Source organism: Sarcophilus harrisii, chromosome 3 (assembly GCF_902635505.1).
Source record: "Sarcophilus harrisii chromosome 3, mSarHar1.11, whole genome shotgun sequence".
Classification (NCBI taxonomy): domain Eukaryota; kingdom Metazoa; phylum Chordata; class Mammalia; order Dasyuromorphia; family Dasyuridae; genus Sarcophilus; species Sarcophilus harrisii.
Window position 1 is genome coordinate 40,273,622 of NC_045428.1, and position 22,888 is coordinate 40,296,509.

A 22,888-nucleotide genomic window follows, 5' to 3' on the forward strand; every position below is an offset into this window, starting at 1 on the left:
ACCTTCTGTTCCAAATTTTCCCCTCTTCCACTCTCTCCCCTAGATGGCAGATATTCCAATACATGTTAAAATATAGGTTAAATCCAATATATGTATACATATTTATACACTTATCTTGCTGCACAAGAAAAATCGGATCTAAAAAGAAAAAAAAAACTGAGAAGGAAAACAAAAATGCAAGCAAACAACATCAGAAAGAGTGAAAATGCTATATTGTGGTCCACATTTGATTCCCACAGTCCTCTCCCTGGGTGTAGATGGCTCTCTTCATTACTGAACAATTGAAACTGGTCTGAATCAATTCATTGTTGAAGAGAGCCCGTAGGTATACACTTTCTTGGCATTTCTTATGTCACTATATCTAACTAGTCCCCGAACCTAAGCCATACTTAACTTTAAAATTCCCTGCAGCTGTCTACTCATCTTGCCATCTTGCCATCTGCCTGCCGCTGCTTCTGGACCTGTACCTTCCAGGAAGTCTGCTCTCCCTAGCCATGAGTACTTTAATCTTATTCCTCTTTGGAATCCATTCCCTAGAGCCCAGTAACTTTGCATGGTGACCATTGGTAAACTAACCCACTCTATATACCTCATTCACTTTTCCATCATTTCTAGCTGTGTACCCAGATTTCCTTACCATCTGCCTGCTGCCTTGGGTGGTCCCTTTGCCCCTTATATCGGATGTAATAAGCACATCAGCAGTGTCATTATTTCTGGAAATGTCTACATGTGTATCAACTTACCATCCCCTATGACTCCCCAGATCAAAACATTCTTTCCAAATGAACACCCTTCCCTACCTGTGTTATCTTTCCTCATTAAAATTTAAGCAAGGATTTTGGTATTTATATCTTCATTACATAGTACAGAGCTTGATACTTGGTAAATACTTTTAAAATTGTTTTTCTTTAATTTATTCATGCCATTTCTTGAATATCAGGAATATGTTACATCTTCCCAGCCCCCTGTTCATGTGCCATTGCCCTTTGTGTCACTTGCAGCTTTCCCTCCTCCTATTAAGGACTTTTAAGTAAACTTGTCTTTTCGAGTTGTCATATTTTCCAGAAACACTGGACTCAAGAGTATACATGAGGTCTTGAATGTGTCACAGACGAATCAGTCCCCTCTGAGCTGATGTAATTTGTTGTTTGTATCTCAATCTGGATTCCCTGGGTATCCTTGGGAGTCAAGACAGTTGCTAGTCAGTCTGTGCTTGGTTAGGAAACCGTGTAACTAGGACCCTTATATATAAGCAAACCATCATGTATCATCATGGTCTAGCAGGTCTCAAGGGAAACCAATATGGCATTTGCCATCACTTTGCTCCTCCTCCCCTTTGAGAGAAATTTTGTTCTTTTCTCACCTTTACTGTATCTTTTCCCCTTCTATGCCATACCTCTTTAGGTAGAAATTTGAGTTTTATCCTCCTCCCTTTGTCTTACTGTTAACTTCTGTTTGGACTTGTGAACTCTTTGGGTTCCACATGCATATACGTTCTCTTGTAATAAACCTGGTTTTCATGTAAGTTTCTTGAAGGTTGTGATTGTCTGTTGACCCTCTAGATTATTTGTTTTAAGTTTTCTTTCTACCTTTCACTGCCCTCTCCACACTCATTGAATAAGAACAAAAAAGAGGAAGCAAAGCCTTCTTAACAAATATGCAAATTCCCATCATTGGCTATATCTAAAGTACTTAAATCCATCAGCTTTCTTACGCTAAATAGGTAAAAGGATTCATCTCCAAGCCTCTGGACTTGGTTCATTTGCCATCTTAATTCCCTGGAGATTATAGTATTCTATATATATATTGTATATGTATAGTATTCTAGATCAGTGGGAGAGCATTTGCCTAGAAAAACTGAATCTTCCCACTGTGGAGCAGCTTAGGATCCTTAAAAATACAGTGTTGTTTCTCAAAATAAAATTCCACCCTACTCCCTTCATACTATTCAGTTTTAGGTTCAGCTCATTGTCTGTTTTTAGTGCTTGTCCTAAATATATTTAACGTATTCTAACTCAGTGGAGTGGCCAGCTAAATGCATGTTATAATATGATCAATAATAAGTATCTTTCTTTCATTTACTTTTTCTATGTAGATTGATTGACTGATTTCCCTTAAGTAATCATGAATCTGTTTAGTAAGCCCTGAATTGTTCTGTGGCTTAATAATAAGACTTTTCTCCATAGGAGCAATATAAGTACTTATCCCTTTTCCCTTTTGCCTCATCTTAATTCTTTCTTTTATTTGAATCTTGCAAAAGACATTCCTTCACCACAGAACTAACAACTTAGAAAAATACTCATAAAGTCTGTAAATTGATTGATTGGTCATCAGTCCTGTCAGTATTCTTTAGTCGCATTTCTCAGCCAAAGCCTCCCACTGCATCCAGAGCAATCTTCAGCTGTCCTGACCTGGCTATTGGATCCAGATGACTCGGGATGGGAAAGTAAGGCTGATGGTCTTGCACAGTCCTCCCTCACTTAAATCCAGTTCACTTATATATCATGGCGTCACCTCCATAATGTCATGGTCCTCTTCAAAAACAAAGGACAAATAGCAACAACAGGGAATCCTGTATAAATTTTTTTGATTAAAGCTGTTTATTTTCAAAACATAAGCATAAATAATTTTCAACATTTACCCTTGCAAAATCTTGTGTTGTAAATTTTTTCACTCTCCCTTCCCCTAGATGGTAAGTGATCCAATCAATATATATTAAACATGTGCCATTCTTCTATACATATTTCTACATTTATTCTGCTGCACAAGAAAAATCGGATCAAAAAGGAAAAAAAATGAAAACAAACAACAACAAAAAAAGATGAAAATATTATGTTGTGATCCATACTCAGTCCCCACAGCCCTCTCTCTGGGTACAGAAGGCTCTCTTCTTCACAAGATCATTGGAACTGGCCTGAATCATCTCATTGTTGAAAAGAGCCCCATCCATCAGAGTTGATCATCATATAATCTTCCTGTTATTATGTACAAATATTCTCCTGGTTTTACTTACTTCACTTAGCATCCGTTCATGTAAGTCTTCCAGGCCTCTCTGAAATCATCCTGCTGATCATTTCTTATGGAACAATAACATTCACCTACCACATTCAGCCATTTCTCAACTGATGGGCATCCACTCAGTTTCCAATTTCTTGCTGCTACAAAAAGGGCTGCCACTAACGTTTTTGCACGTGTGTATTCTTTTCCCTTTTTTATGATCTTGTGAGGATACAGGTCCATAGAGACACTGCTGGATCAAAGGGTATGCTTAGTTTGATAGCCCTTTGGTCATCGTTCCATTCTCCAGAATGGTTGGATCGATCCACAACTCCACCAACAATGCATTAGTGTTCCAATTTTCCCACATTCTTCTCCAACATTCATCGTTATCTTTTCCTGTCATCTTAGCCAATCTGAGGTGTATAGTGGTACTTCACAGTTGTCTTAATTTACATTTCTTTGATGAATAATGAATCCTGTATAATTTTAACATAGATATGAGTGACTCCTTGTTGAAAAAAAAAACTATTAGATTGTGTTGCTCAAAGTCATCATGTTTTTTTTTTTTGTGTTTTTGCTATTTATAAAGTGATAAACATAATAATTTTCTTGGGGATATTATACCTTTCAGAAAAGTTTGTGTGATCTGCTTTAGAGACTCATTTTGAAAGCTGATATGTTTTTTTCTTGTGTTTTCATCAAGAAGTATTCTTATAAAGATGAGAAAGTAGACATGGATTGATAATAATTGATATTCCCTTGATTGCCTTTTTGGAATATTAATATCATTTTTCCATCCTTTAGTGTATTTCTTTCCCGGAGATAGCAGTGATTCCTTAATGCCTTCAGTATTAGTAAAAAGAAATTGTCAGAATTTTAATTTCATAGCAAAGACAGGATATTAATGGGTCTTTCTTGTACAATCATGTTGTAGTCTTCTGAAACAAGCTTCTCTAGTTCCTGAAACTGGTTTTCCAGCATATAAATGTGATTGCATGATTATTTTCCCATTTTCCACCTTTGGTGTTAATGTTACATACATAGCAAATGGGTTGTATCCAGGAACCCCATTTATTTTTCTTTACTATAACTTATAGAATGTTAAAGATCTTTTAAATCTGATCTTCTGATTTTCTGTAATCTTTTGATTTGTACTTAGTATAATATAGATTATGGTTTCATAGCTAAAGTGTAAGCTTAATAAATCTTTGTATAGGAAGAGACTTACAGATCACCCTCTTAACTTGAATGACTGTACAAGCGGTTAGGATGTTGGTATTTTACATGGGACTTTTGCTTGGCTTGCCAATATGTACATTAATTAAGTAGTGACGGAATTCGTCAGTATGCATTAGTATTTACAGTGATACTGTAATAATATAGCACTATTTCATTTCATTGGAAAAAAATACAAATTAAAATAGAATATTTGCCTGCCACTTTCTTTTGTTGCTTTTTTTCTTTTATCAGTTCAAGAATCTTTAGTGACATTTTACATGACCAGTTGCTGGAATTAAGAAGCAAATAATTTTTGAAGTCTATCCATAGAATTTTAACCAAACTCATATATTTCTGTAATTTGCCATAGACCTATTTAGCAACCTAGAAATCTTACTGCTTTTGTTGTTTCAGGGCCTTAGAAAAAGCCAGAAAACTTTCTTTTATCCGTCCATCTCCTCACCAAGTTACCAGGTACAAGATTTGCCAAATTTACCTCTGTTTATCTGGTTCCCCCCATAGATATCTGTTACATGAAAGCTAAAAAATGTTAGTTTAGTGTGGGGGGATTTTTGGTTTGTTTTTTGAAGCATATGAACTGAAGCTGGGTTTATTTGTAGAGGTCTAGATCTTGCCTAGTGCCTGGTCTCTGTATTATATATAGAATAAATGTAGAAATAAGGATAAGGTATGTCCTTAAGTATAAACATCCCAGATTTACCCATATCTGAATCCATGCTCTTAGAATCTGGTTAAATTTTAACTATGCCAGATGGATAAGACCAAAAAAAAAAAACATCTTTATTTCATTGTCTTAAGAATACTTTTTATTTGTAAACTATATCAGTGCTTTGTTTTAAAATTCCAACCAGCCACATTGCATTGTCTGGTACATATAACATCACTTTGATTGACTGGCTGACTTCTTTTACGTAAGCCCCATTCAAGGCCATGCTTGGTTCATTGGGGTCTCTGTTTTAGCAATTTTAATTTATTAGAAATTTAGTTATAAGTTTGTGAGTTTCAGCTACCAGAAAAGTACAAAAGTAATATTACTTTGGGAATCCATATATGCTGACTTCAGATTTCTTCCATCAGAGTACGTAGCATAAAATTTTTCTTAATTCATGGAGATCATGTGAAATTGATCACAATGAATCTTAATTATTTGGGAAGTGGCTTCCTCTCACAATAATATGGAAAACCACTATAGCTGTTAAGGAATTGTATTAGCCATGTCATCGAACCATAAAATAAATTTTTAGGAGAACTCTTGCCAACTCTCCTTTTACCAAATAGATTCCACTCTACCTAAAGTCTTCAAGGCTTCTCTCTTTTTTTTTTAAATGTCTCGTAATTAACGATTATTAGGGAAAATATTCAATTGGATTGATCTTTAAAAAACCAAACTTATAACTTACACTTTTAACAGGGATATCTTGTGAGCAAATTCAATCATATAACTTCTGTTTGTATTAATTATGCTAGCAATAAACTTACTCTGCAGCAAAAACTATGTGAATGAGCTCAAAAGTTTAAACAAAATCCTATCAGATCTACTGAACAAATATCATAAAAAGCATCTGTCAAAACCAAAAGTCAACATAAAATGCAGTGAGGATACACTAGAACCTTTTCCAGGAAATACAGGAGAAGTAGTAAAGTTAAGTATGCCCACTTTCCATAATGTTATTTGATATAGTTCTGGAAATACTAGCATCAAAAACAAGAAAAAAGAAAGAAGTTAAAGGAATAAAGATAACTAAAGAGGAGGTAAAATATACCTCCTTGGTAGTATTAGACACTTTACTTGTAAAATCCCAGAGAATCAGCAGTTAATAGCTTCAACAAAGTTGCAGGTTACAAAATCCTCAAAAAAAAATCCCATAATTTCTATAAAATAATAATAAAATTCTAGAAACAATAATAGAAGGGGAAATCCTATTTATAACTACAAAATCAAAATATCTGAAGACTCACTTCTTCAGCCCACAAAAGACTTATATAAATTCAATTACAAAGTGTTCCTTAAAAAAAGAAATAGCCTAAATAGCTGGAGAAGTATTCAATGCTCATGGCTAGGCTGTACCAATTTAACAAAAATTGACAGTATTGTCAAAATTGCTTTAATTGGTATAGTGCTATACCAATTAAATTACAAAGGGGATACCATTTAGAACTTGATAAAAATAATTCATTTGGAAAAGCAAAAAATCTAGAATATCAATGAAAAGGATAAAAAGCAGGGACAGAATAGGACTAGCACTTGCAGACCTCAAAATAATTATAAACCATCAACATCAAAATCATTTTCTATTGGTTAAAGAATAGAGAGATAGATCAATGGAAATAGACAAGGGAGATTCAGAAACAATAGAACTCAATAATCCAGTGTTTGTTAAAGTGGCAGATATAAATTACCCAGGGAAGAACTCCTTACTTGGTAAACTGAAAAGCATTCTGGCAGAAATTAAGCCTTAGACCAACTTTATACCATTTTATACCATATTCCACAACATATTTTAAGTGGATATGTAACCTTTATATACATACACATATATAAATATGTGTGTATATAAGCTAATAGTCATTCCTCAATAGATAAATGGTCGTCATATAAACAAACTATTGAGTATTCACAATCACATAAAAGAATGTTTCAAATCACTAATAATAAGATAAATGAAAATTAGAACAATCCTGAGGTGTTTTATTTTGTGTCCTTTAAATGGACAAAAATGGCAATAGAAGGGTTACTAAAGGATACATACACTAATACATTGTTGATAGAGCTGTGAAATAGTACAATCATTCTGGTACAAGCAACTTGCAATCATGTAGATAAAATGACTAATGTCCATGTCTGTCTCCTTTGAACCAGAGATTCCATTACTGAACTTATGAAAGTACACCCCCAGCCTATCCCTTCATAGAGGCAGATGGGCTATAGGTGTTACACATTGCCCATGTTTTTGTACTTTTTCAGTGTGCTGATTTTTTTTCTTTTACCCCTCTAAATAATAATGTTTGCCATATAGTATGGGCTCTCTAGGAAGAGGAGGAGGAGAGGAGATGGAGAAGAATGCTTGGGCTAACTATAGTGATAATTGAAAATAATAATTAAAAACATTTTTTAAAAACCATACAGTTTTGTACTTGAAAGTGCTGGAATAAATAATCACAAAATTTTGGATTTGGAATGGTCTTAAAGGTCATCTAATCCATTGTCCTTTCTGATATAGAAAAGTCTTCCATAACATCTGCACAACTTCCCAGTTTCTTGAATGACTGAAGGGGTCAAGAGACGAAAATGTTTCTTTTTATCCTCTTGCTGCTTCTTGCTTTTGTCTCTTTTCAGGAGTTATTGTTACTACACATTTCTGTTAAGATGCTTAAAGATTTCATTAATCTTGAAATGTTTTTTCCTGCAAATCTAAACTACACATTTAATAAGATAATAAAAATAGCTAGCATTTTATAGCCTTTTTGTACATTAACCCACTTGAACTTTCCAACAACCCTGTGTGAGATAAGTGCAGTTATTACTCCCATTTTACAGATGAGGAAGCTGAGCCACAGAAAGGTTAAGTAGCTTATCAAGGACCCCATTCCTGTTCAATTTCAGAGGTACAATTTCAACTCGTTCTTCCTAATCCTAAATCAGCACTTTTTCCAAGGTACCTTCTAGTGGCCTTAATGTTTTAGTAGACTGATTCCTATCTTCTCTGATATGTAATAATTAGAACTGATTTTTTTTAAATAAAAATTCTTACACTCTTTTGCACTGAATCATTCTGATTGTTTTATGTATTGAATTTGTTTTTCCCCAGTAAACTATAAAAAGTCCTTGAAGGTAGGGATCTTTCCTTTTATATTTTATATATAGCCATGAACAAATTCTCCAGGAAGGACGTTCCTTAACAGGTTTTTGTTGTTATTTTAAAAGTATATAAAGCCAAAGTTCCCTGTGTGCATTAACAAGACAAAAATATCTCTCTTCACAGCTTATGTTTGAACCCTATCCCAGCTGCTTGCCTTCACTCAGGCTCCAGTCCCTTCCCTCTCCATTTTCTGGCTCCCACTTGTTAACTGTTCTGAATTTCCTTTGACAGAGAAGCGGGGTGGAGGCATCCCAGCATGTTAGACTTTTTAATTTGTTATTCGGTCTTCTCATTTTACAGAGGAAGAAAATCAGGATCAGAAGTTAAGTAATTTGTCTAGGGTTGGATTTTAATAATTATAACTGATTGTTAATTTTTGTACACTTTAGTGTACATGAGTTGGCTGGATTAAACTCAGCCATCATTTGTATTTAAATCTTGATGGCTTCAGTTGTGGAACTAAAGGCTTTTTTTCCCCCTATTAAGTGACTTTAAGGCATACTTTAGATTTATTTCTAAAAGTAAACAATTTTAGAATGAATGGAGGGGAGAAAAAGAGTAGGGAAATCAGAAAGGATTTTTCTCATCAACACTGTTATCTTTGAGGGATACATAGTTTTTCCATAACATGGTCGATATAGCTATTGGAATCCTATTCTCAGAATTTGCCTGAGGTGGATAAATCTTTTTCTGTAACTACCATATTCTTTTTTTCTTTTTTAAATGTCAGTCGTATTTTATTTTTCCAATTACATGTAAAGATCGTTTTCAACATTCATTTTTGTAAGATTTGAATTCCAAATTTTTTTTCCTTTCTCCCCAAGACAGCAAGCAATGTGATATATTCTTTGAATTTTCACCTTGCTACTTACTATAGATTTCTTTCAGCGACTCTGATCTTGGAAACTCTCTCCCTTCTTTGCCTGGTAAGATTACTCCTTCTCTGCTTCTTCTTCTTTCCTAAATTATATATGTATAGAGTAATTGACTGATAGCATTTACTTTTATATTCTAACTCCCTTTTTCTTTCATCCTAAAATCTATTCCTGTGGCTTCTATATGAAGTTTCATATACAAAGTGTCACTGGAATGAATACTAGAAAGAGTATGTCCTCTTTGAGAACAGAGGCTATTTCATTTTTTGTGTTTGTATCTACAAGCAAAAATGTACAACAGAAGTAGATATTTTATTCTAGAGTCATTATGGAACCAGTGGAGCTTCTCAAACACAGGAATTACATTGTTATTTTAGGAATCTCACTTTGGACATTGTTGAGGCTAAATTGGAGAGAGGAGAGAATGGATGCAAGAAGACTAGTTAGGAGGCTATATATAGCAGCCATCTGGGGAGAGAGAGATATGATGAAGGCCTGAACCAGGCTTTTAGCTCTGTGATTAGAGAAATAGGGGAGAGAGACATGAGAGATCTTGAGAGGTGTAATTGGTATAGACAGCTGATTGAATATGGGAGATGAATGAGAATGAAGGGTTAATGCTGACTTCTGGGTTGGAAACTTGGCTCTCTAGAAGAATGGTGGTAATCTTTACTTAATTTTAAGCCTTTTCTTTTTAAAAACAATAGCTTTTTATTTTCAAAATATATGCAAAGATAGTTTTCAACATTCACCATTGCAAAACCTTATGTTTCAAATTTGTCTTCCTCCCTTTTCCCCACTCCCTTCCCTAGACTGTAAATAATCCTATATATGTTAAACATATGCAATTCTTCTACACATATTTCCATTTTTATCATGCTATACAAGAAAAATTAGATCAAAAGGGGGGGGGGGTGAGAAAAAAAAACAAAAAGCAAGCAACAACAAAAAAGGTGAAAATACTGTATGGTGATCTACACTTAGTCCCTATGTCCTCTCTCTGGATGCAGATGGCTCTCACCATCACTAGCCTATTGGAATTGGCTTGAAATACCTCATTTTGAAAAGAGCCATATCCATCATAATGGATCATCACATAATCTTGCTGTTGCTATGTACAATGATCTCCTGGTTCTGCTCACTTCAATCAGCATCAGTTCATTTAAGCCTCTCCAGGCCTCTCTGAAATCATCCTGCTGGTCGTTTCTTACAGAACAATAATGTTCCATAACATTCATATATCATAACTTACTTAGCCATTCTCCAATGATGGTCATCAACTCTGTTTCCAGTTTCTTGCCATTACAAAAAGGGCTGCCACAAACATTTTTGCACATGTGGGTCCTGTTCCCTTTTTTGTGATCTCTTTGGGATGCAGACCCAGTAATGACATGGCTGGATTAAAGGGTACAAGCAATTTAATAGCCCTTTGGGCATAATTCCTAATTGCTCTACAGAATGGTTGGATCTGTTTACAACTGAATGTTGGTCGTCTTGACAGAAATAGAGAAGGAAGAAGAAGAGTAAGTTTGAGAGGAGAAAAGTAATGAATTCATTCTGACTATTCATTTTATATCCAATTCATTAGATGTTAGGAAAATGGATAATTTTTCTGGAGACATCTAAGGAAGAGATAGGTCATACTGTAAGAAATATATTGGACCCTAACTCTGGGTCCTAGGCTAAATTAAAATTACTAACACAAGCATAAAATCACTGATAAACATTTTTAGACTCTAAGGCCACAAAAGGAATTAGCTGTTTCTTGAACCCAGGCAACCATATTGTTATCTTGACTATTTACCACGTTAATAATGACTATTTTCTGTTTTCCGTAGATCCATGGCTAGGCTACTATCTAAATAGATATGCTTCTAACAACCTCTGTATTTCTGTGACAATCTTCCCATTCCTAAACATAGTTTAGAGCCAGAATTAAGGTATATTAGCTTTCTTCCTCTCCCTTCCACCCTAACTGCCAATTACACATGCTATTTGGTTCTTCTGGTTTGGTGAAATAAAGTTTTGACCCAAAGAAAATCCTGTGTGAGTGTTCTCACTGAACCAAAAGCTCTCTCTGGCAGCAATACTGCCAGTAATTGTGATTCAGTCTTTGTAATTCTAATCCATATATTCTCCTATCTATTCAAATGGAAGTAGGGTTACTTGATAAAAGCTGAGGAGATCAAAGGTGATGAAATGTACATCATTGCATATTATTGAACTCTTCACTGAATGGAAACTTTTTGGTTCAATGACAACACTCAAAATGTTAAAACATTTCAGTAGTCTTAATTTTTAAAAATCAAGTAGGAATTTGTTTTTTTTTTTTGTTTGTTTGTTTTAATAATTATAACTTTTTATTGACAGAACCCATGCCAGGGTAATTTTTTACAACATTATCCCTTGCATTCACTTGTGTTCGGATTTTTTCCCTCCCTCCTTCCACCCCCTCCCCCATATGGCAAGCAGTCCTATATATGTTAAATATGTCACAGTATATCCTCGATATAATATATGTGTGCAGAACTGAACAGTTCTCTTGTTGCACAGGGAGAATTGGATTCAGAAGGTAAAAATAACCTGGGAAGAAAAACAAAAATGCAAACAGTTTACATTCATTTCCCAGTGTTCTTTCTTTGGATGTAGCTGCTTCTGTCTGTCCATCATTGATTAATTGAAACCGAGTTAGATCTCTTTGTCGAAGAAATCCACTTCCATCAGAACACATCCTCATACAGTATCGTTGTTGAAGTATGTAATGATCTCCTGGTTCTGCTCATTTCACTTAGCATCAGTTCATGTAAGTCTCTCCAAACCTCTCTGTATTCATAGGAATTAATTTTAATTTACTTTTTAAAAGATTTGTTTTGAGAGATTTAGAAATAAATTTAAAACAACCTTGAGAAGTCACAAAAATGAGAATTAGAAATAGCTGATCTAGAGCCACCAGTAGAGAATGCATCTTTAATTGATGAATCATTCTTATTAAAGGGAGAATCAAAGAAGATGATATTTCTCTTTCCTCATTCCTTGACTGAATGACTCCAGGTTTAGCGTTTTACCTTTTAAAATTCTCTTAAGATTCCGTCTTTTTTCATTGTAGTCCTCATCTTTAAAAATAATGATTTTTAACTATGACTAAAATGTTGCTTAATAATCCTTTTATTTCCTAACTTGAGATTTATGAAATGAATAATGGCTCGACAAGACATGCTCTGGCTCAGGATTGTCAAATGTTACCTTAAAATCTTTTTGAAGACTTATATATTCTCATTTGTTCCAGATAATTTGCCTTCTCCTTTCATTACCCATCTTTTTCATCTGTATTTTATCTATCCCTAATCCAAACTGTTTTTGTCCTTTTGGGAAGTGATTGAAATAGAATGTTTTTTATCTACTTCATATACTTCTAGGTTTCCGGCTGAGATTTGTGGATGAAATAGGTATGAGAGAAAAGGTGATGAGATAACCAAGAGGTATGGCGGAGTAAATTGCTAAACACGAGGGAGTAGCCAAGGAACAAAATAATGATGAATGTGTTAACACAGTTGCAGGAAAAGGATGTTGTGCAAGTGAGCCTCCTGCAGTATCTTTACCGTCCTCAGAACTTTGCTGTGAATCTTAGAGAAGTAAACTTCCTATAAACCCCAGTTTGAGAAATATTGTTGTAGCAAAAACATTGCTTCTCAGCCTTTTACACATTGTAGTGTATTATAATCTTATTTCAGTTCATAACAGTTGTCTCCCTCCTCTTAAAGTCTTGTCTTGGCATAACTTTTTTTTTAAGTGAATTAATTTTGATTGGGTTTGAGGATCTCTTTTTAAATGGTATGATAATATAAAGACATAATTTCTTACCAATAATTGTCTTTTCCTGTAGTTCCCCCTCTGATTAACAATGTGGTACATGCTAACAGTTATCTCATGGAACATTTTTAAAAATCATGAAAGAAAACCTTACCTAAGATTGTTTCTTGCCCTCTGGAAAAAGGACCATTTTGAATCAAGCTTGAAATTTCATCTCCAAGTGTGGGGAACCCCTTGTCTATGTGAGTTATTGCCAAGTTGAGAATCACATGAGATCCCAAAAAGTAAATCAGACTCTTAACATTTATTAATCATTCTTATGAACACTGAAGAGCATTTGTTTGTCTATGATTTAGAACAGTGGTGTCAACCAAATAGAAACAACTCTATAGCTGCAAATTGATTTAGAAAACCACAAATCAATATTACCTGTATTGCGATTTTATTTGTTGCATTAATGACTTTCCAATTGCATTTTAATCTAGTCTGTAGCCCTCAGTCTTACATTGCAAGTTCGATGCCTAAGGTTGAGCATTTAGCAATCTGGTCATTCTGGAGGAGCTAAAGGAGACCTAGAAGAGGGCGTTCTCTCAGTATATCATTGTCCTTGGTCTTCAGACGGAGAGCTGGAGGCAGGCCCAGGGCCACAAGCCTGCTCAGAGGCGGCGAGGGCGGAGCTGGAGCTGGATCCTGCTGGTGCTGCTTTCTTGGGGGACCTTGACCTCTCTGGGCCTAGTGCCCCCTGCTGGGTATTAGAGGCCATCTCTGAGTTCTCATCCAGATCTTCCTGATGCAGAGTTCAGGGTTGTCTGGCTGCTGTGAGGACCCAGTTGAGATTCCATATGATCACTTTGTAGTGAGTCCATTCTGCATTGTTTGTGATCTTCTCCATTTTTGTCCAGTATCATGTGAGCAGGAGCCATGATGGAGTCATCTATGGTGGAGTTGTTTCTATTTGGTTGACACCACTGTTCTAAATCATAGACAAACAAATGCTCTTCAGTGTTCATAAGAATGATTAATAAATGTTAAGAGTCTGATTTACTTTTTGGGATCTCATATGATTCTCAACTTGGCAATAACTCACATAGACAAGGGGTTCCCCACACTTGGACATGAAATGTCTTATTTCAAGCTTGATTCAAAATCATCCCTTTTCCAGAGGGCAAGAAACAATATTAAATAAGGTTTTCTTTCATGATTTTTAAAAATGTTCCATGCAGAGCCTGATGTTAAGGGAGCTTATCCTGACAGGTGAGTGGGGAGATGCCAAAGGCTGGGAGATTGGTGACTGGGCTGTGATAACAATGCTGATATTGTTAATTGGCTTTCAAGTATGTTATTTGATCCATCAGGCGCTGTTGTTGGTCAGTCATGTCCAACTCTTCATGACTTTGTATTGGGTTTTACAGCTTGCTTGTACAGTAGGGAGAACTTAGTCTGGAACCAGGAAGATCTGAGTTCAAATGTGGTCTCAGGTACATCCTTGTGTGAGACTGGGTGCATCCTGTGACCCTGTTTGCTTCAGTTCCCTCATCTGTAAAATGAACTGAAAAGGGAAAGGCAGACAGATCTTTGCCAGAGAAACCCCAAATGGAGTCACAGAGCGTTGGACCTAATTGTGAAACAACTGAACAAAAATGGGGTTTTCTTGGCATAGATCCTGGAGCGGTCTGCCATTTCCTTTTCCAGTTGATTTGGCAAACAGATTAAGTGACTTGCCCAAGGTTATACAGCTAGCACGTGTCAGAGGTCAGATCTGAATTCAGATCTTTCTAATTCCAGTCCCAATATTTTATCCATTCATCCAGCTGCTTCAGAGAGTACATATTTTCGAAACTCAGTTTAATAAAATGACCTTTATTTTGTCTTTGCACTTGTCTTGAATTGGCATGTAATATGGTAATGAGGCTGAAGAAAGTAGATGGAATTTCCTTTGGTAATTGTCTGAATGAGAAACAACTGCATAAAAAACTAGGCTTAGAATTAGGGAGACTGACCTGGAGAGAGAGGGGGCTGGGAGACGATAAGACCCACTGTGTTCAGATCCCAAACCTTCCCACTTAACCTTGGGCTTGTCACTTAAACACTCAGTCTTGATTTCCCCATCTAGGGTTGCAGATCTGATTGCTTCCAAGATTTCTTGCAATGCTAAATCTACAATCCTGTTATGTTTACATTATGTCTAAAAAAAAATCAATGTGCATATCTTAATTAAATTTTGTTTTATTGATTTAAAAATGCTAATGATCATCTGAACCTTCAGTGAATCCTGATCTTTTTGCTGGGGATGGGGGTGGGGTGGTGGTGGTGGTGGTGATCTTGTTCTGATGTTGAAGGCTTGCTGACTGATTAGAGTATAGTTGATATGGGTTAGAGGGTTGCTGTGTCCATTTCTTAAAACTACTATATCAGGTAACTTTCCCTTTCACTTTACATTTCATTATTACTGTGTCCCAAGGAATAGGAAGTCGGGGGGGGGGGGGGGAAGGGAGAAAGACAGGAATGGCTGGCTGTTAGAGCAGCCAAAATACACATAACATTTACTAAATTCTCTATATAAGTGTTGTTTGTTGTGCCCCCAGACAGTTGACAATAGTAATGTCAAAGATAACTGTAACAGATATAATACTAATGAAAAATTTTGAAATATTGTGGGAATTACCAAAATGTGACATGGTGTAACCACAAGCTGTTGGAACAATGGTGCCAATAGACAGCTTATGCAGAATTGCCACAAACCTTCACTTTGTGTAAAAAAAAGCAAAAACAAAAACACAATTATTTGCCACGTGCAACAAAGCAAAGCACAGTAAGATAAAGTATGCTTGTTTAGACCTACTTTGTTGCTTTATCAAATGATATGCGTGGTTTAGTGATTTTTAGGTCATAGTAAACTCCTTGAGGGTAGGGTAGGTGTTATTTTTCATTTTGTCTTATCACTAGTAAATGCTCAGACCTAAACCTATTGCTGCAGGCTCATCCAATTATTCACGATTTGCATTAAGTCCTTGCTGTGTGGACCAGTCCATCTTCTTTTTGATTATACATTTCTTTAAAATCCATTAATCACATCAGTTCTCTTGAGTAATTTGTAGCATGTTACAGTTTGCTCATTCTCACCATGTGCATCTCCCATCATTGTTTAGATGATGCTTAGATCAATTCCTTGGAGCCATACAGTGTCGCTGGAAGAATATTAATATTTTAAAAGTTGAACATTTGTTTCTGGGAGAAGCTGATTCAGGAAGAAGAAGGGTCATTAAAAGAATTTGTCTACTGTACTCTATTTGTTGAAACTTTTCTCTACTTAACTTTCACAACAATGCACTTTCATTTTTTTCTTGCATATTCTCTTTCTTGTTTCCCCTCCATTCTACTTTGCTGCTTTTGCATTTTCCTTCTAGAACTCAAAAGTGAATGACTTTAGAGTTATTTAACTACCTTCTCTTCCTTGGAAATTTATTTTCATAAATAGTGTAAATGATTCCCAAATTTAACTCTAGTCCCAGCTTCTCCTCACAACTTCAGGTCCTATTTTTGTAATTTTTCTGTTTTATATAGTTCCTCTGTTGCTTGCTTAAAGTTAATCCTCCTGCCCAAAGAATGCAAGTTCTTCCTCTAGCATTTTTGACTTGTGTTGATGGTACCACAGTTAGCTAGACTTCTTATTTCACTCATCTCTTTCATCTACTTTATCCTTTTACATATAGTGAATTAGCTTCTATCAGTGCAGCAACTATGATCTGTCTACTGTCACCATTCATTTCTATCTATATTATTATAAGAGCCACCTCATTGAACTCCCTAGCCTCAGTCTTGTTCTTCTTCAGTCTGTCTTTCCTAGTATTGTCAAAATATTGTTTCTGATGCACATTTCTTGCTCAAAAAATCTTCAATGATTCCCCATACTTTACTGAATAAAGTATAAAAACACCATAGCATGACATTCAAAAACAATTATAATATGACCCCAGCTTTCTTTTTTAGTCTTCTTATTCTATACCATTTTCCTTCATGTATTTTCCTTTAATGCTAAAAGTGGTTACCCATCCCCCCTCCTCTTTTTTATCTCCTCTATCTTTATATGGGCTCAAATGAGATTATGTTTGTACAGTGTTCAGTATAGAGCCTGGCATATGTTAGGTGCTTAATAAATGCATGTTCCCTTCTTTTCCATCTCTAATATACTTGATTCATACAATTCCTGTCCTTTCATCTATTAGATCTCTCCTCCTTTCTAGATTGCAAGCCCTTTAAGGGCAAGAAATATTGTATTTTTTTTTTTTTTTTTTTTGGACCATTGAATGCTTGGGGGTAAAATGTATTCTAACATTTTAAAATGGATTTAATGAAATGTAACGTTTGCATGTAACCATAGATCTGATCATAGAGGAAAAGGCCAATGTATTTTTATTACTGAGCAAATCAAGTAAATGTGTGCGTTGGGGGGGAGATGTACTGAAAAACTGGCAAAAATATATACAAATAATCTTTGATTAAATGAAATCAGAAGTTACTTGATGTATAAAAATGAATTATAATCCTTTTTTCTTCTTTGGTCCTAGGGTTTTGACCCACCACATCAAAGTGACACAAGAACAATTTACATAGCAAATAGATTTCCTCAGAATGGCCTTTATACTCCTCAGAAATTTATAGATAACCGAATCATATCATCTAAGGTAAGAATCACCAAATGCATTTCTTAAAGTGTAACTTTGAAGTGCTTTATTTTATTTTGCTTGGAATATTTTAAAAGTTAAGAAGCATTTATCATCTCCTCTTCCTCCTTATCTTTCCTTGGGGGAAAAAAAACAAACACATCAAATTCTTTAAGTAAATCATTCAGCTGGCTCTTTTGATACAAAATACATATTTATTCTTAGTAACTCAGGTTGCTAATCAGCTTATCCTAGCAAACATCCCCTTCAAAAGGTGACTTGTCCATTTATAATTTTAAATAGAATATTAGTTAGATGTAGACAATACCAAAGTACTGTTTCACTTCTGTACTCTGTGCTTTTCTTATTTTTTTCCTATATATGGTAAAATAATATGGCATGGAGATGGTTGGGTAGATATCTTGAGGTCCATTTGGAGGACCTCTTCATTTCTCTGGGCTTCATTAGGTTTTCTCAAAGAAAGACTCCAGTCCTGAATTCAGAGCAGAGACATGAGATGGGAAGGTCTAAAAGTTAGACCTGAGCAAATAGACTTTCTGTAACAGTTCATGTAGGCTGCAAATAGGATAGATCATATAAGGAAAAAATGCTGAAAGTCAATGAAGACTGTAGCACACTTGTAGACATCTAGACATCCTCTAGTCCAGCTATAAAAACTTCCATAATTAAGAGACTACAGATATCTGTCCTTTATTCCAATTTTAATAATGAATGGTATGAATACAATAGTAATGGCTCATATTTGTATTGCACTTGACAATTTCCAGTTATTTTTTAAAAATTTAATCTATTTTAACTTTTAAATTTTTATTTATTAGTTTTTTTAACATTTATTTTTTGATTGATCCATTTTGATTTCCATATTTTTCTCCTTCCTTACCTCTCCTCTGCAAGATAGTAATCAATCTGAAATAGGTTAAACATGTACAGTCATATTAAAAATATTTCCACATTAGTCATGTTGTGAAAGAAGAATCAGAACAAAAGGAGAAAACCATGAGAAAGAAATAAAAACAAATAAAAAAAAGAAAATAGTATGCTTTGATTTACATTCAGACTCCATAATTCTTACTCTGGATACGAATGGCATTTTCCATGAGTCTTTTTTCAGTGATTTTTCTTAGACTAACCTTATGAGGTTAGACCTAGAAACTGAGACTCAGAGAGTTTAAGTGGTTTGTTTAAGGTCATATAGATTCTAAATTACTGAGCCAGAATTGAACAACTCCAAGTGTTGGGATTTCAGGCCCGTTGTTTTTACTACTTTGTCTAGTGCTTTCATAGAAACATTATGAAAGTTTATAAGTTGTCTATTTAATTTCCTGGCTTTTTGGTTTTATTTTTCTTAATTTTTAAAACTTATTCTTTGACCATCCTAGAAAGGTATCTTTTCTTTGCTTAAAAAGTTTTTTTGATTCCTTTTGTTTTTAAATCAGTCTTTTCTTGAATTCCATATACTCCACCTCTCTCAATCTCCTTCCCCCTCCTTTGAACTTTCCCTTTTAACAAAGAAAAAGCAGTTACGCAAAAATACCTGATATAGTATCTGACAATATATGCAAAATTCTACCATAGTCATTTATGTTTCATTCTTTTTCTGGAGCCCACATATATTCTCTTTTATTTTTTTTAAATAATTATAACTTTTTATTGACAGAACCCATGCCAGGGTAATTTTTTACAACATTATTTATCCCTTGCACTCACTTCTGTTCTGACTTTTCCCCTCCGTCCCTCAACCCCCTCCCCCAGATGGCAGGCAGTCCTATACATGTTAAATATGTCACAGTATATCCTAGGTACAATATATGTGTGCAGAACCGAACAGTTCTCTTGTTGCACAGGAAGAATTGGATTCAGAAGGCAAAAATAACCCAGGAAGAAAAACAAAAATGCAAGCAGTTTACATTCATTTCCTAGTGTTCTTTCTTTGGGTGTAGCTGCTTTTGTCCATCATTGATCAATTGAAACTGAGTTAGATCTTCTCTTTGTCGAAGAAATCCACTTCCATCAGAATACACCCTCATATAGTATTGTTGTTGAAGTATATAATGATCTCCTGGTTCTGCTCATTTCACTTAGCATCAGTTCATATAAGAGTCTCCAAGCCTCTCTGAAATCATCCTGCTGGTCATTTCTTACAGGACAATAATATTCCATAACATTCATATACCACAATTTACCCAACCATTCTCCAATTGATGGGCATCCATTCATTTTCCATTTTCTAGCCACTACAAACAAGACTGCCACAAACATTTGTGCACATACAGGTCCCTTTCCCTTCTTTAGTATCTCTTTGGGGTATAAATAAGCCCAGTAGTACTTTTTGGGCATAATTCCAGATTGCTCTCCAGAATGGTTGGATTCGTTCCAACTCCACCAACAATGCATCAGTGTCCCAGTTTTCCCTCATTCCCTTCAGCATTCATCATTATTTTTTCCTGTCATCTTAGCCAGTCTGACAGGTGTGTAGTGGTATCTCAGAGTTGTCTTAATTTGCATTTCTCTGATCAACAGTGATTTGGAACACTCTTTCATATGAGTGGAAATAGTTTCAATTTCATCATCTGAAAATTGTCTGTTCATATCCTTTGACCATTTATCAATTGGAGAATGGCTTGCCACATATATTCTCAATGAAATCAAAACTAGAAAGAAGCCGTGTATATAAACATTTTGATAGCAGCACTCTTTGGGTAGCAGAAAACTGGGGGAAGGGGGGAATAGATTTCCATCAGTTTGAAGGAAGGATGAACTAATTGTGATACATAAATGTAATGAAATAATTATAAGAAATGACAAGCACGATAAATTCAGAGAAACACTGAAAGAGTTATAATGACCTGACTCAGAAAAGAGTTCAGGGAGATGTACCACTGTAACTTGTTTGCACAGATTAGGGGGGGAGGGCAGCATTAGATGGATCTGGAATATTAGATACAGTGTGAGATACCTATTTTGGCTGGTTTTATTGAAATACTTTAAAGATGATTTATTGAGAAGGGGGAAATGGAAGGAATGTATTCACATGTGAATGTGATGTAAAGAATAGTCACCTTTAAAAAATAATGTTGAGGATCCATTTCTTTGCTATTCTTTTAATAGGCTTATTTAATATTTACCCTGTGCCTTTTATAAAAGGAAGGAGAAAGACACCTGCAGTTTAGCATAGAAAAAGCAAACAAAGAGGGATTGAGACAACAAACTAGAGTTTGTATACAGTGCTATGTTTATTATGGCTACAATGTTCCTGGAATTTAGGACTTTTACTTGAGGAGAAGACATTCACATTACACTTACTTGTGAAACTTCTTCAATTTGTGAAAGAAACTGTTGAATATGTATTGATTATTGTAAAGTAATTAGAAATGCCCTTTCCAAATGGAAGCAACTTTGTGAAGTGATTGAGTAGGAATAAATTAATCAAGTAAACAAGCATTTATTAAGAGCCCCCTGTATCCCAGCACTATGCTAAGTGCTAACAATACAAAGATATGCAAGGTGCTGGGGCACTTTCTGGCACTTTCTCTTCTTTTTTTTCCTCTTCTCCCATGAAGAAATGGTCCTCTTTACAAAAGCTAATCCATCTACATGCACAAGTGAGCCAATTTTATTTCTTCTCCAGTAGATTACCTCTTCTGTCCCCCTCCCTTTTCACAAATCTGAAGTATCTATTTACTCATTCTTTCCCTACTTCCAGAAAACATGCCAATGATTCATCCATTTTCTCTCTTTTTAAAAAAATTTCACTTAATAGTATTTTTGTTCCCCCAGTTACATGTAAAGGTAGTTTTCAACATTTATTTTTATAAGATTTTGAGTTCAGAATTTTTCTTCCTCCTTTCACCTCAAAGTAGCAAGCATTCTGATATAGGTTATACATATAAAATTATGTTGAATATATTTCCATATTAGTTGTGTTGTTGAAAGAATTAGGAAAAAAGTAAAAAAACCACAAGAAAGAAAAAACAAAAAAACAAATTAAAAAAGTGAAAATATTATTTTGTGATCTGCATTCACAGTCTTCATAGTTCTTTCTCTGAATGTGCATTTTCTGTCACAAGTGTTTTAGAATTGTCTTGGGTCACTGTTGCTGAAAAGAGCTAGCATTTAACATAGATGATCATCACACAATATTGTTGTTATTGTGTACAGTGTTCTGGTTCTTCTCACTTCACTCAACATCAGTTCGTGTAGGTCTTCCCAGGTTTTTCTGTAATCTTGCCTATTCATCATTTCTTATAGAACAAGTAGCATTTCATTATATTCATATACCACAACTCATTCAACCATTCCAATTGATGGGCATTTCCTTAATTTCCAATTCTTTACCATCACACACACACAAAAAGGTGTAATCGATATTTTTGTATATGTGGATTCTTTTCTTTTTAAAGATTTCTTTGGAATACAGATCTTGTAATGGTATTGCTGGATCTATGCATAGTTTTATAGTCCTTTGGACTGTTTTTGAAAGCATGAATTTTTTTTGTTAATATTGCTTACTGTTTAAAAAAAATTTAATAACCTCAACATAATTCTTCCAAAACTGCCCTGTCTGTGCTTCCTTCTGTTGGCCTTCTTTTAGTTCTCATTTTTTCAACCTTTTCATCCCTTTTTAGACCTCCCATAGTTTCTCTTTTGTTATTGGTGTTTAAAGTCAGAATTTTTAAATGAAGGAATAAATGTGATTCTTATCTTAATGAAGCCTTTTCTGATTCCTTCATTTGGAAATGGTGGAGAGTTAATTCTCATAGTAACATATAAGCCCTTCTAAGAGATAATAAGATATTTGAGAGCAGAGTTTGCCACATTTCATCTTACATCTTATAGGAGTTCTTTACTGGGGAAGAGGTTATTTGAATAGTTGCTTAGTTGTCAGTATTTATAAAAGCACATATAAAGTTACTCACATATTCAGTTATACTGCAGGTCACATTTGTGATAATTGTATATGTCTCATCTCATCACAAAGTTGTTTGTCCTTCATTCTTGAAGAGGATCATGAAATCAGGCAGATGATGCCATGGCATGCAAATGATTGAATTTAAGTGAGAGTGGCCCAATATGTACAAAAAGATTTCACTGTACCGGCTACAAAAATGTACTTACCTTTTAAAATTGACCTGAGATCTTCTTGTTGATTTTTGGCATTGATCATTTATGTGACAAATATGTGTGACTAATCAGTGCTGTTCCTTGCTACTCTCTGCCAAATTTTTACTTTTCTTCCTGTCCCTGAACTATATGAAGCAACATATAAGTACATAGCTTATATGGTAAATTCAGTTAACTATCTTCTGAACTTAATTACTTTAGGTTTAGAATGACCTGTATTAATAGTTTACATTTTAAAATATTCCTTTCAAGAGTAAGGGCACTTTGTTGACTTTTATTTTCACATGTATGTGAGATA

The 22,888-nt window shown here is 34.9% G+C and overlaps 1 protein-coding gene across 4 annotated transcripts in view; it reads left to right on the forward strand.

Annotated features, from left to right (window-relative positions):
- The window catches only part of ATP11B (ATPase phospholipid transporting 11B (putative)), a 122,336-nt gene that overhangs the window by 13,040 nt on the left and 86,408 nt on the right, over positions 1-22,888 (forward strand). For all 4 annotated transcript variants that reach the window (XM_031957732.1, XM_031957731.1, XM_031957729.1 and 1 more), the window contains exon 2: positions 17,353-17,469. In XM_031957732.1, coding sequence (XP_031813592.1) covers positions 17,353-17,469 — 117 coding nt within the window. The remainder of the gene's footprint in view (positions 1-17,352; positions 17,470-22,888) is intronic.